The sequence below is a fragment of the Ictidomys tridecemlineatus genome, chromosome 5 (genome assembly GCF_052094955.1).
Source record: "Ictidomys tridecemlineatus isolate mIctTri1 chromosome 5, mIctTri1.hap1, whole genome shotgun sequence".
NCBI classification, from domain to species: Eukaryota; Metazoa; Chordata; class Mammalia; order Rodentia; family Sciuridae; genus Ictidomys; species Ictidomys tridecemlineatus.
This window is the reverse complement of record NC_135481.1, coordinates 197048393-197063611: the sequence shown is the minus strand read 5'-3', so window position 1 is coordinate 197063611 and position 15219 is coordinate 197048393. Positions and strand designations below refer to the sequence as shown.

Genomic DNA, 15219 nt, shown 5'->3' with positions numbered 1-15219 from the left:
GGCTCATGGTATTTGTAAGAATGTGATTGACCCCAAGCAGCAAAATGCCCACGAGTGACTTAATTAACAACAAAATACTAACAGAGCATGATTCCAGTGCTCGCCACGTGATGGTTGGTGTCCTAGGTGTTTCCCATGTATCAGCTCATTTAATGCTCACTGTCCCCTTTCTGTAACTGGAGAAACTGGGCTTGGAGAGGTAAGGGACCTTTCCCAAAGCCACATGGCTACTGAGGAGCAGGAACAAGTCACAGGCCAGGGATGTCTGCCAGCTGAGTCCTGGGTTTGAGCCCATGACACAGAAGGGACAGGGTGGCTTTGAACCTGTCTGTGAAGGGACTTGCAGGTCCCTGCAAGCACATTTCAGCAAATGTCACCAACAGCCACCCTCCAGGGCCTTGTCATAGGCAGCCACCACCTCCTTAGGACCTGCTCCCTGTGGGTGAGTCATATGACCCCCGAGCCTTCCCTTCCTCTTCTGTAAAGTGGGAATACGCTTCTCCTCACCTGCTGCAGCCACAGGGCCGCCCTGGCCTCCCCTCCCCAGGGCCTCCTTGCCCGGCCTCCTTGAAGCCCATGGGTGTGCCTAAGGCCGGGCCGAGGTCTGGGGCAGAGCCAGGACTGTGGCCTGAGCCTCCTGGACCCCTGAGACTCAACAGTCAGCGGGGACCCCTGTCCCCCAGGTGCCTGGCTCCTCCCCCCAGCACGGACGCCTGCCAGGTTTCGCAGGTTAAACACATGCCAGCTGCTTCCTCCTCCTCCTCCTTCCGCCCGTCCTCCTCCTCTTCCTGCCCACCGGAAAGCTCCGCTCGGAGGTGGGTGGACCAGCCGCATCTGCCAAGGCAGGGCCATTCACAGGACCTGAGATGCCCCTCACAGGAGGGGCCAGGCATCAAGGTGTTGGCCCCCAGGCCCCCCGCTGAGGGCTGTAGCCAGAGGTGGAGGGCAGTCACCGGGGGTGATGGGGAGCCTGCCCACCCTGCGCTGGCTGGTGTCTGCTCTCAGACAAGCCGCCGGGCCAAGGCTGTCCAGCAGGACTCTCTGTGATGATGGAACTATTCCATCTCCGCACCGCCCAGTACAGTTGTCATGAGCCACATTTCGCTACTGAGCATTAGTGTGACAGAGGAACAGAATAATACATCTTCCTTAATTTTAATTAACTTACATTTAAATAGCCATGTGTATCTGATGACATCTGCACAGGACAATACAGACTTAACTTTTCCAAGCCTCAGTCTCCTCAAGTACATAGCAAGGGTCATGACGCCCCAGGCCCCCTCCCTGACTCAGAGGACTCTAAAGCAATATGCTGTCGTGGAATAAGCCACACTGGGAGTCGGGACCCCTGTGCCCCAGACCTATGTTAGCATGCTGTGTGACCCAGGGCAAGCTCCTGAACCTGTCTGAGTGCTTTAGCCATCCACACAATATGGAAGTTGCTTTGGTCTTTGCCAGGTATCCGTGGGTTGACTTCTGGGGATCTGAGAGCCCTTTGCCATTAGAAGAAGAGTGTGTCCGTGTAACTGCGTGAATGTACCCATGCCTGTGTTTACGGGGGGAAAGCAAGATGAATCCAGGTGAATTCTTCAGAGAGCTTTTAAAGACAGAGCTCCCAGGAGCTCTCCACAGAGTTTCTAACTCAATGACTCAGAAGCGGGACCCTGCCATCTGCATTTGTGACAAGTTCCCCAGTGACTCCAGTGTGCAGCCCAGGAGGGGAACGCTGACCCGGTGCCAGGCAGCACCAGGTCTTGGATCTGAGATGCATGAGACACCTTTGACACGTTTAAAATCCCACTAGGATTTAAGACCACAATGACGATGCCCTCTCTGCTCCCGCCTTGGCTCAGCGACACCCACACGGGCACGGACGCGCCAAGCTGCCCTGGGCTCTTCAGAGGTACCAACCCAGGACTCCTTGGATCATTGAGTGCCTGACTCCTAAGATCCCCTGTGGCTGCTGCCATCACCCCACCCTACAGATGAGGCAGCTGTTGCTCAGGGATGTGACCTCCCCAAGGTCACGCCGCTGCAAGGTCCTGGAGCAGGCCACCAGGAACCAGAGCCTGCGCCCTGGGAGCTGCACGGCTTGCTGCCTACCTTCCCAAGATGGGCACGCCCCGGAGCCCAGAGCCCCTGCCAGCCTGAACTGACCCTGGCCTCCTGGTCAGCCCCCTGGGCACTGCTCAGCCTCTCCTTCCCCCACCGAGAAGACCAAGAGCCAGGTGGCTGTGGCAGGCGCGGCCCACACTCACTTGCCCTCCGAGCCGTAGCTGTTCATGCTGTCCTCGATGGACTCGTGGCTGGCCTGGCGCAGCGTCCGGCTGGGCATCTCCACTGCCAGGCCTGTCTCCGTGCTCCTCTGGATGGCCCCCTTCAGCCTCCGGCTGTCTCCTTCCCGCAGAGAGGCCAGGACGGCAGAGAGAGAGAGAGAGAGAGAGAGAGAGAGAGAGAGGGGGGGGGGGCAGTTAGCTGGTTAGCGTTTCGGCGGCTGGCTGCGGCCCTGCTTTTGCCCCCAGCCCAGCCCGATCTCCTGCTCACCCTGGCCTCGCCTGCCCCCACCCTCCCTGGAGCACACCCCCAGGGGGGGCTACCTGCACTTTGATCTGGAGAATCCTCCACCATGGACTCTCTCCCTGTGGAAACTTCTCCATCGTCGGCTCCCCCTCTTCAACTGCTAGTTTAAGCACTTACTATGCGTCGCACTCTGCCAGGGGCTCTGTGCGGTTCAGACCAGCATGACTGGCATTGTGGGTGGCACGCTGCTTGGCTGTGGGTGCTGTTCTGTGCACTGTGGAATTTCTAGAAGCTTTCCTGGCCTCTCCCTAGTACATGCTAGTGGCGCCCCCAGTGCAGAAGTGTCAACCAAGAACATCTCCAGACCCTGCCAAATATCCCACATGAGGCAAAAGGCACCCCCAACCGAGGATTGATTGAAACCACTGGCTCTGAAACTAAATGGCATGGGTTCAAATCCTGAGTGTCCTTCTCACTGGCTGTTAGACTTTGGGCAAACATTCAGCCTCTCTGTGCCTCCATTTCCTCACCTGTAAAATGGGAGAGCAACAGGGTCATCATGAGGATGAAGACTGTGTGCTTGGTCCCAACACCTCCTCCCCTGGGATCAAACTTCATCTTACCAAAGGCCCTTCCTGACCACCACCGGCCACTCCGAAACAGCAGCCCCGGTCACTGCCTGCCCCTCTCTGCCCTAACACCCTGTTTGGTTTTCACCCTAGCACTTACCACCCCGCCGGCTGTTGACCAGTGTCCTCTGTGAAGAAGGTAAACCCCCCACACACCCCAGGACATGGCACCTCGTTCACAGTTGGAAGCCTCTGCCAGGAAGAGGGCGTGGCCTGTGGTAGGTGCTCCTTCAGAAGTGCTGAATGAACCAACACCCCCCTGGGGGCAACCTTGGTCCCTCTGCCGTCCCTGACGTGGTGGATGCTACTTTTCTTCCACTTGCATGCCCAGGTCGAAAGTACGAGGTCAGGGACTTGTCCTCACCCCTGCAGTCAGTAAGGTGGGACCACTTTATCGTCCTATCTGCCCAAGGGGACAGTGGCTCTACACCTCCCTGCTCCTGCCAGGACAGCACACCTCTCACAGGCCTCCTCTGGCCTCTCTCCACTCCAGTGTTTCCCAGAGGGGTGCCCACGGGGTTCTGACTCCCACACGGGGTCATGTTGTTCAGACACACACATGCCGAGTCCTCGGGAAGGCACACACACACACACACACACACACAGGAATATACATGCAAAGACAGTGTCTGTGTGTATCCACGGGTCTGTCTGCCATTCTGTGTACATGTGTGCCCCCGCCACACACACACACACACACACACACACACACACACACACACACACACACTCACACACACACACAGGCACTTGCATTAGACATCTTTGCCCACCTACTGAAGAAACACACAGAGAGACTGCCACTTGGCGTCTGTGTGTCACCTGGTGTCTCTGAACACGTGGGGAGGTGGGTGCTGTCTGTTCCCCTTCATCCCCATTGGTTCTCCTGAACTTGCAGCTGCATCCGCCCCCACCCACCCCCATTACTGTTTCTGTGCTCCTCTGTACAGCAGGTGCACACTCACACACACACACACACACACACACACACACACGGAAACAGACTGGCAGGCACACGGTGCTGTCCACATGTGCGCACACACACAAGTCACGTGGGCAGGGCAAACGCCCCCCACTGGGCCTTCAGACCCACCCTGGGTGGAGCCCCCCACCATCCCCACCCTCTAGCGCTGACAGCTCTCCTCTGGGGAAGAGGGTGGCGCCAAGCTTTGTGGGCACTGAATCCCCATCCCTGCGGCCCGCTGGAGAGCACCTCACGTCTGCGGTGTCCTGGGGCCTGCGGTGTCCTGGGGCCTGGTGGCAGTTCACACAGCCCCAGGCCCCACCGCAGCCCTGGCCCAGCCCACAGGCAGCCTGGCGTGGCAGTCAGCGGCCCAGGCAGAGGCCCAGGCAGAGGCCGGCGCCCCTCGTGGTGGAGGTGAAAAAAGGGCGTTGCCCCAGAGCCTGGCAGAGCAGGTGCCAATCCGGGGTAGCGCAGCGCTACTAAGACAGACTGTGGCATACCCCACATCCGCCCTGGCCAGCTGTCCTGCGATGCCCTCCTGTGACCTTCCGACCCGGGGACCCCCTAACCAATCACACCAGCGGCACTCACCTAACTTAGGCAACCTTCTGTTGGTCGTTTCTTTCAAACATTTCTCTCTAATGTTTTTTGTAGTTGTAGGTGGAGAGATGCCTTGATTTCACTTGTTCATTTACTTTTACGTGGTGCTGAGGATCGAACCCTGTGCCTCAGGCATGCTAGGCTAGCGTCTGCCACTGAGCCCCACCCAGCCCTGGTGGTCACCCTGTGTGATGGTCCTAATGCTTCCCCACCCCTGCCCCTAACCCACCCGCGGGGCACAGTCCTGCTCCCTCTTGGCTGGAAGGTGTGGTCAGCTCTTCTCCCTCCCAGATTCACCAGCCTTAGGCTTTTCCACCCCCTGGCCCCGCCTCCCCGAGGGGCCTTCCCCTCTCCTGGTCCTCGCCCCACTCCGCCCAGGCCCAACCTGACTTCCTCCTCCTGGCTTGCTCCCCTCCGGTCCTGGCTCTCTCCTTCCTCCTCCAGCCTCTGGAGGCTCCACCTCCTGCCAGCGGGCTGTGTCAGGGACTTGGCTGCCCACCTCAGCATCCACGTGCTCTCTCTGGTCAGTCCCACACACTTTCTGTCCTGCCCTGTGGGACAGGAATCTCACCACAGGGTCTGCCCGGGGAAATGTCACCTAACACAGGCTGGAACCCCCAGGAGTTGACGTTCAAAACTCTTGGCACAGGTGGGTCCCAGTGTGGCAGCAGAACCCTCCGCCTCCAAGGGCGGGCATGTCTTCCAGAGACGGCTAAGGGGTAAGCAAGAGGGGATGTCACACACCCTTATCACCACACACCGCCACCACCACCGCAGGGGCTTGGGGTGTGAGTCCTGTGAACTCTGGGAGCGAGGATGCCTGATGTCGGTTGGGCTAGCAGGTGCAGCCAGGGTGACACAGCTCCTGCTCCTGAGCTCACGTTCAGAGGGGAGGCAGCGACCGCAAGGATCACACTGATTAGTCACAGCTGTGTCAAGAGCTCGGCAGACCTAGTGCAGAAGGTAATGACAACACGTCGGGGCAGGGGGAGGGGGACCAACGGCCACGGATGACTTCATCCTTTGACCCAGAGTCTCTCCAGACCCCTCCGCCTTTGACGTCCCTGACAGTGGGCACCTCTGTCTTCCCTGCCTGCCCCGTCCCCACATAGGTGCTGGCCAGGCCGTCCCTGGGTTCCCTCTCTGGATCCCCCTGGGTGCTTTCATTCCCCTCAGCAACCCCAGGACTGCCCTATGCCCCAGGCTGTCACCTTACCCACCAGATAGCAGCCTGCACCCACCACCAGCCCACTCCCCAGTCACCAGCCCACTCCCCAGTCAGCTTCTGATTAGTTCCAATCTTCCCACCACCAGACTCCACCTCCCAGGAACACGGCGGCTCTTTCCTCTCTCATCTGGTGCCGGGCCTGACAAAGCCTGGGCCACCAATACTCCCAGACCTCACACCCTCCCCATCCATCCTCCCGGCCAAGCAGCTCCTGCCTCAGGCTTCGACCAACGGTTCCCAGCAGCCTCCTCCCTGTCCTCCCCGCTTCCCGCCCGCCAGCCACAGCCATCCACAGATTAGATCTCCACTCAGACCTAGGCCCGCCACTCTCACTAGTTCCTCTACACAAACAGCCACAAAAGTACACAGCACTAGGCACCAAGGGGCTCCCCGCAGCATCCTCTACACCAGGGAAATGCTGAAATCAATCACCGTGGACACGGGACCCGTTAACTACACAAGACATCGCCACCATGAAACGCTCCGTCACAGCCACACGGAACGACTCCCCCAGCACCCTGGCAGTTCAAAAAAAGCAGGTTGCAGGGCAGTATGTGAAACATGGTGCCATTTCTGTAGAGCTATAGATAGCTCTGTGTGTGTGTGTGTGTGTGTATGTGTGTGTGTGTGTGTGTGTGGAGAGAGCGCGTGCGAGAGAGAGAGCACACAAGCTTTATCTTAGGCACAGAAAAATCCAGGAGTATATGGGCAGAGCGGCTCATGGTGAGTGACTGCAGGCAGACCATAGGAGGAGGTGTGTGGAGTCATTTTGAAGATCTAAGTATACAGAAGAGTGCCCAAACCTTCAGTGTAGAGCTCCTTGCATCTGCACAAACCAAACCCGCTGCACCAGCAAACCCCATGCAAAAACAGCATTCCTAGGATTCCAAGGACCCTGTGCACCCGTCTCCCATCACCAGCTGGCTCCAAGGGTCACCCTGTCTCCTATCACCAACTGGCTCCAAGCGTCACCCTGTCTCCCATCACCAACTGGCTCCAAGGGTCGTCACTGCTGGTCTCTGACGCCACTCTGCAATGCCTGGTTTTGAACGCCCTATAAAGAGTGTGGCCTTCTTTTTATTGGCCTCGTTTCTTCTGGTTCATGTCCCACATGAGGTGCGTTCACATGGCCTGAGTCGCCAGGTGCTCGCCATTGCTGCAGGATGGACCTGGTTTTATCCACTGTCCGGCTGATGGGTTTTTGCATTTTTCGCCCTCCAGTTTAGGACAAGGAACAAGGCTGCTGCAGCTGTTTTCATGCACATCTTTTGGGGAACATCCTCACCTGAGTCTCCTGGAAAACTACCTGGGAGAGGAACTGCTGGGTCCGAGGGGGGCATTTGTTCAGCTCTAGGTGAAGCTGCCAAAGAGCTGTGCCAACTGACACTCCAGCCAGCACACTGGGAAGGAGGCTTTATTTCTCTTTTGTTTGCTTCTATGTCACTTGAATTTTTAATAGTTAAATGTATTAATTCCAAAATGTAAACGAAAGTAAAATACAGACAAGTTCATAAATAAATCACACTTTCAGTCAGGCCAAGATATCTTACCTAAATGCCTCAGGATGATTCCCCATCACCTGCCAAATGAAGTCCAATCACTGCCCAGAGGCATCCAAGACTCGGCATCACCTGATTCCTTCCCCTCTGCTCTGGTCTCCCTTGGTCTCTGTACCCCCATCTGGCCAGCATCTCGCTGCTCCAGGTCCATCCCAAACTTCTTCCTTCTCTCTCTCCTTTCCTTTCCTTTCTCATCTCCTCTGTCAAAATTCTAACCACCCTCCAGAGTTTAGCTTTAAATAAACCCGACAGCCTGGCACAGTGGCAAACATCTATAATCCCCGAGGCTAGGGAGGCTGAGGCAGGAGGATAGTGAGTTCAAAGCTAGACTTAGCGAAGCCATAATCAACTCTGCAAGACCCTGTCTCTAAATAAAATACCAAAAAAGGACTGGTGATGTGGCATAGTGGGTAAGCACCCCTGGGTTCAATCCCTGGTACCAAAACCAACCAGCCAGCCAACCCTGTAATTCATCAGTCACTCCACAACTCCGTTTCCCCACTGTGTAGCAGGGACACCAGCACCATATTCCTAGGACTGCAGTGAGCATCGAATGTCACAGGTGACGTAATGATGTAACAACACTTAATCCTCGGGACACCCTAGGTGGGCTGTGTGGGACACACTAAGGATTCAACACAGGTAGCTATTACAGTATGCTATTAGCCACTGTGCCAGATGCTGGGCCAAGAGTTGAACACAGCCACCATCTCACTTAATTCTCACAACCAACCATGAGATGGTTACAACCCCACTTTACAGAGAAGGAAAATGAGGATCAAGGAGATCAAGGTCATATACAGCTACTCATGGAAGAGCTGGGTTTCAACCCCAGGTCTTCTCACTCCAAAGCCATGCTTTTAATGAGCCACTGAGCTCTACCAGAATTCAAATGCCATCTCTTCCCCAAAGACGTGCCTGATCAGACTCCTTGAGTCCCAGGGGCACTCAGCTCACCTCTGTTGGAGTGACTGGTCCACTACACTTTGGAAGGCAATGCGGTCAACCCTGCCATGTCCACAGTGAGCTCCAGCCTCACCGTTCAGCACCGAGGACAGCACCACGCTGCCGGGCTGGCTAAAAGTGAGCTCAGCTGAACTGGCTTTAGCAGGTGTCCCAGAGAACGCCACCAATTCTCTGGCAAAGAAAACCAGTGAATCTTACTCCGTTGTTTATCATACCTGAATATAAATGTGCTTAATGCACCTTCAACCAAAAGCAAGTGTTCACAGGGAGCAGGATAATAAAATGATGATGATGATAGATTAGGAGAGCAGATACCATTATTTTTAGCATTTACCCTGCACCAAGCACCATGAGCTATGTGATTTAACCTCGCCGTAGCCCTGAGAGGCAAGTGCTGTTAACTTAACAAGGCAACAGGCTCAGAGCAACTTCGCTACGCGTCCAGAGTTACGTCAGATGAGACGCCCAGATCTGAAACCCAGGTCAGTGTGGAAGCAGATCCTAAATTCAGACCCAGGAGAGACCCTGGGCAGGGGGTGATGGGGGAGAAGAAGAGGACAAGCACCACCATAATTCTGCACTTCTGTGTTTTACTGAAGATGAGAATCACCAGTTTTGTTTCCCAGAGGAGGAGTCTGAAGCTGAGGGAGCCTCCATGATCCAGGCTGCCAAGCCTTAAAACCCACTCCATGTCCCTGACCAGTGTCTATCCCAGCTCCGCGAGGGCCAACTGCGTGCAGGTCCACACAGCAGCCTGTGAGGTTCCCCCAGACACAAGACTCAGGTGACTGGGTTATTTGAACCCAGGATCACAGAAGCACCGAAATCCCTGGCCTCACTTCCTCTTCCCTCTTCTTCCTCCACATTCAACCTCTCCCTGGTCCCAGTGACTTCAGCCTCCCATGCCCCCTTGCCCAGGTCTTGAATTTCGAAGGGCTGAGGTCTTACGTGAGCACTCAGGCCTCTACAGTTCCCATGTCGCCTCTGGCCATGCCTCCAAGGACAGGCAGAGGAAGCACAAACCCTGTGTTGCTTCTCTTCCCTGTTCTCTCCCCAGAGCTATGAGTCTACCTTCCCTCATCATCAGAGAAGTCAGGAGCCATCCAGAGCACACCTTCACTGTGTAGAGAACAAGAGAGGGGTGGGTTCCTGACCACGCTGCTGTGAGGACTCAAGTCTCCGACCTGCTAACCTCCCACCCCGTGGCATTCAGTCAACAGCCGTTCCCCAGCGTTTCTGGAACATCTTCAGGGGGCAGTGGAGCCCAACACCAAAGGCCTGGACCATGGCTGCAACCCACCCCCGTCACCAAGAGCTGCGCAGTCCTGAGCAGCTGCGTCTCCCTGTGCCGGTTTCTTCTTCTGTGCTAACTGGCATCCCCAGCACCAAAGTGTCCTTTCTGCCACTGTGGCCTGTGTGAGATTCTAAACCTCAATCTTGAGCACATCATCTCTTTGATTAAGAGCTTCTGATGGTACCCCACGGCTTGCAAAGGCTTTAACCCACTGCCTTCCTGACCTGGTCCCGATTGACAGGTCCAGCCTTACCGATTCCCCCCTCCCCCTCCCCCAGGATGCTCTACATTCTATTTACCCTGAAGAGTTCCAAATATTCCATGAGGCCAGCCACTCCCCAACGTTCTGACCCATCCTCTTGCTCACAAACGTCTCGGGATTCTCTTCTATACCGGAGACAGATATTTTTAAAACAACTGCTGAACTACAGCGTAAACACCCGGGAAGGTGTGCGACTGCAGAGCGGAGGGTCGTGGCACCCAGCTCCATGAAGGCTACGCAGCACGCTCACCTACGGAACCAGCCCCAGGTGAGCAGATGGCATGACCAGCGTCCCAGGGTCCCTGCGCCCCCTTCCTGCTTCTCTCCCTCAGGAGACTGCTCCGACTTCTAAGAATGCAGATTGGCTGCCTGTGTCTGCTCCTAGCCGACAGGACCATCCGTCTGAGTTCCTTAGCGTCAAGTTAATTTCCCTCAGCATGGTGTTGTGCGCTCCTCCACCAGGACTGCTTCATGGCAGCTCATTCATTCTCCTGGCCTCAATGTAGCCCCTGGTACAAATATATCCCCCAAAATTCCATCTATTCTCTTGTTGATAAGCATTTGGGTGGTCTCCATATGGAGACATTGCAAACAGCGGTGACAAAAGCAATCTTGTGTGTGTCTGCGTGTGCACACTTCTTCTGGGCACAAACCTAGCACTGAAGATGCTGGGTCAGAGGTCACACATTTGGATGCTTTATAAAGAGGTCAAAGCCAACTGGTACAGTCGCACGTGGATTATCCTCCCTCAGGAGGCAGTGGCCTAAAGAGGTGAGGCTCGGGACTGGAAGTATTTTGGGAAGAAGGATGACAGAAAGGCGGCTAGTGTCCAGTCTACCTGACTCACATTTGTATTCTCTAAACGTAACATCTGTCAGTAAAGGTACAGACTGCAGACAGCACCCAGGACAGGAGAGGAAGGAGTAAACGGGCCTGGAACGCAGCGGCCATTGCATAAACGCTGGCTATTAGTATTAACCTAGCTAAGGGTTATAGGTCAAGTGCTCACCCACCGTCACCTCTAGCACACTGCCTGGTCTCATCAATCCATTTTCAATACTTCCCAAATTAAGATGCAAATGACCATCAACAGCATGTTGGAAGCTGCCACTTGCTTCTGAAGGCCAAACAGTCAGAGGCCATGGGGACTGTCCGTGGTGCTGACCAGGTGTGGCAAGTGGCCCTGATGGAGGTGGAGTGGGGCTCACACCCAGAGGAGATTTCAGAACAGGGAGGCACCTCCGTCTCACGTGCTTTTAAAACACAATTCCTTCCCACCCGCTTGCCGAGGCTGAAATTCCACTCTCTATCAACCTTCCACATAAAGACGCAGACTCCCACGTACAAGCTCAACCAGAGCCTATGAGAGGCGCTCACATTTGTTCCTTCATTCAGTCCCAACCTCCAGTGAAGGTGTATTGTCTCCATCTTCAAAACAGAGAGCTAACAGCCAGCGGTGGGCGTGCCTGCCTGGGGGCAAGGCTGAGGGGGCAGATCTAGGCTCTGGCACACCAGAGTGTGCTTGGCCCCTTAGGCTGGGGGAGGGCGAAACCTCAGACCCCTTCCCAAAACCATCTGGAGAAGAGGGAGAGGTCACAAGGACAGAGAGAGGAAATGGGTGGAGGCCTCGGAGGCAAAGGCAGCATGAGGAGGACTCGGAACACTCAAGAGGGCAGAGAGAGGGTCAGCGGGAAATGCGTAGGAACGTGTTCTGCGACGCTAAAGGGTTCTGCCCCGGCTGGAACCACTACTTCTATTTCCCCAATAAAATGTGCACTTATGAGCTCATTTCTTATGCCACTCTTTTCTTGGTGCTGGGGATTCAAATAAGACCATCTTTGTCCTTAGGAGCTAACAGGTAGTGGAGGGGGAAGGGGAGACGAGACCGACAGGTAATTTTCATTCATTCCACCAACTCTGTAAACTAATTGCCTATTCAGTGCCAGAGCCTGTGCTGGGGACTCACAACACAGGTGATTTAAACCCAGACTCTGCTCAAACTCTCAGTCTACCAGAAGAGGCAGACAAGCAAAGGGGCAATTATAATCCAAGGTGTTATAATTACAAAGTAGTAGAGTACGAGGGGGAGAGAGATGCAGAATATTATGGGGGCTGCTGAGAGCGAGAATGAATCCAGTCTTGCAGGTACCGGCAGGCTCTGGGCTGGAAGGAGGACTGTTTCAATGCTGAATTATACTTAATTGCAAATAGAATCATCTTTCACATGCAAGTGCTGCCTTCTGGTACAGTGAAGGTTATGTGGACAAATGGAAACTGGGCGGAGAGAAGGCAAACCGTAGGACACAAATGGAAGGCAGGGTGGGACGCCTGACTGTCAAGTAAACGCATCTGGTGGGGGGCTGCCGGGGCAAGTCACCCACTGCTCCAGCCACCGTGGAGACCTTCTAAAGAAGGGGCATTGGGGCTGTCACTGGAAGGACACCACAAACAGCTGCTGTCCCCAGGAAGCCACTCCTACCAGGACTTGGGGCCCCTGAACATGCCCTGGAAGAAGCTGACCGTGGGCAAAAGACACAGTGTACAGCCCCACCTGGCACCCGAGGCCTCACATCACACAGCACTCAAGACTTCCAGGGTTCGCCCCAAACCTGTAGTACAAGTCTGATGCCATGCACCTACCAGGTGTCCCGTCTACACGGGATTACTCACCCGTCACCAGACAGCCCACGTACTTCCGTCTTCTTAAGAGCACGGGCTCTGATGCCTGAGTAACGGGGTATGGGACTTGAAGCATCACTCTGCCACTCTCTGAGCCAATTCAAGAAAGTTACTGAACCTATCTGAGCCCCAGTTTCCTTATAAATTAGAAATAACATAACCCATCACTTACACTCATAAGGATTAAATTGTAATAGTCAGCTCTCACCGGGTTATGCTGCGGTAACAAGTGACCCCAAACTTCAGTGGTTTACAGGACAAAGGTTTATTTCTTGCTCATATTAAACATCCTTTATGAGTTAGCCATGGCCGTGCCCCGTGAATTCTTCTGGCACCGAGGGTGAAGGAGCGAGTCCTACTGGGACACGTTATTCCCATGGTGGAGAGGAAACAGGGAAGATGAAACTTGGGCGAGCTCTTGTAGCACTGTACTTTTGTCTATATATACACTTCAATTAAAAAAATGTTTAAAAGGAAATATGGCTCTAATAACATGAAAATGCCAAAGGTACAGGGGAGGTGGGGAGGTTGGAAAGAGAACCCTTCCATCGCAGGTGATTTCTTATTATCAGGCGGCATGTGGGCCTGTTTTAGCACAGATACACCCTCACTATGAAATTAACCCTCCCATGCCCCTGTGGGGCCGAATTCAATGACAACAGATGTACAGTGCCTGTCACAAGAAGGTAAGAGCACTCAGTAGAGTACAGCTACTATTATCAACAATACTCAGAGGCATTCACGTCTCCAATTCCCAGAAACTCTCAGAAAACTGAGGTTCTGAGAGCTGAAGTGGTTTGTCAAGGAGTCCACAGCAATTAAGTGGCAAAGACAGAATGGCAAAGGATGCCATCAGAGCTGAACCCAAATGTTCATGATAGCGGTAGGCACAATAGTCAAAAGGTGGAAACAGCTCAAATGTCCATTGACAGGTGAATACATGAACAAATGTGGTGTACACATACCATGGAATATTACTCAATCATGAAAGGAATGAAGTAGTGATGCATGCTACAGCAGAGATGAGCCTTGGCCACATTACACCAAGGGAAAGAAGCTAGCTGCAAAAACCTTCTATAACTCTATTTTGGGGTGGGTACCGGGAATTGAACTCAGGGGCACTCAACCACTGAGTCACATCTCCAGCCCTATTTTGTATTTTATTTAGGGACAGGGTCTCACTGAGGTGCTTAGTGCTTCACGATTGCTGAGGCTGGCTTTGAACTCACGATCCTCCTGCCTCAGCCTCCGGAGCCACTGGGATTACAGGTGTGTGCCACTGCGCCTGGCTCTGTAACTATTTATATGAAATGTCCATCACAGGCAAATGTGTACTGATAGAAAGAAGACTGGTGATTGGCAGGGACGTAAGTGAGGGGAAACAGGAAGTGACTGCTAATGGGTGGCAAAAATGTTCTGCCATTGATTGAGACGGTGATTGCCCAACTTGGAATATGCTAAAGCTCAGTGAATTGTGCACTTGTATTAGGTGTAGGATATGTGGAGGATGTCTCCATAAAGCTTTTATATTATATATATTCCAAACTCAGCTCATCTCCCTACCTGGGTCCGAACTCCTACACTACACAGACCCTGAAGGTCAGGAAGAAGTACTGTGGGGTGTGGGAGGAGGCTCCTTCCACGGGAGGGGCAGGGAGGCAGCAGCCCAGCAAGAGACCAGCAATGAAGCACATAGGAACTGCGGATGTGGGGCAGGGGGTGGGCTGGGAGGGACTGGATGCATTTCTCCCAACCCCACAGGGCAAGCCTTCTATCTGTCTGTGCCTCAGGCTCCCCACTGCCACCTTCCTCAGCTGACACAGGGCCAGCTTCCCTACAGCCTGCCAGACCCTGGAGACGGGGATCAGTGGGGATGGGTTAAGGCCTGTTGGCTGCAGCACTCACCAGAGTAAACCCGCCCCACCCGAGGCTGCGGGTCATGCTGGCCTTAGGCAGCACCTTCCCTGTGGACCCCTCAGTTCTTCCACATCCCCAAACCAGTACCTCTCCGAACTACTCCGCAGAACAACAGCTCATGGGGCCAACTTCCACATGCCTGCCTGATCCGGGCTGGGGTCTCCTACTCCTTGGATAGGATGCACCATCTTTTATCTTCCATGCAAACAAGTACCTGCCCTGACCTGGTCCTAGCACAGCTGCAGAACAGCTGGGCCCCATCTTGGCTCTCTCAATGAGGGCAATGAGGGCAGGGCCCATGCCTACCGCATCGACTGGGAAGGTGCCTGGCCTCCCCGGTACTCCATACAGAAACGGAGGCTGGGTGAGTTCCAGCCCTGTGCCTCTCAAATGCAGCCCCCAGGAATCATGCTGAAATGCAGATTCTGATTCTCCAGGTCTGGGTGGGGCCTGAGCAGCTGCCCTTCCGGCAGCGGGTAGGTGAGGCCAAGGCTGCGGTCTGTGGCCTCCATACTGAGTAGAAGGCTCACTCTTTGCTGATTTCTTCATCTTCCTTGGCCATGCAGGGAGCCTCTAGAGAGCTGCTGAAGCTATTCCTCTC

The 15219-nt window shown here is 54.5% G+C and overlaps 1 protein-coding gene across 2 annotated transcripts in view; it reads right to left on the bottom strand.

Moving 5' to 3' along the window:
* Positions 1 to 15219, bottom strand: part of Rims4 (regulating synaptic membrane exocytosis 4) — a 54114-nt gene that overhangs the window by 16498 nt on the left and 22397 nt on the right. For both annotated transcript variants that reach the window (XM_040274150.2, XM_005325293.4), the window contains exon 2: positions 2259 to 2397. In XM_040274150.2, coding sequence (XP_040130084.2) covers positions 2259 to 2397 — 139 coding nt within the window. The remainder of the gene's footprint in view (positions 1 to 2258; positions 2398 to 15219) is intronic.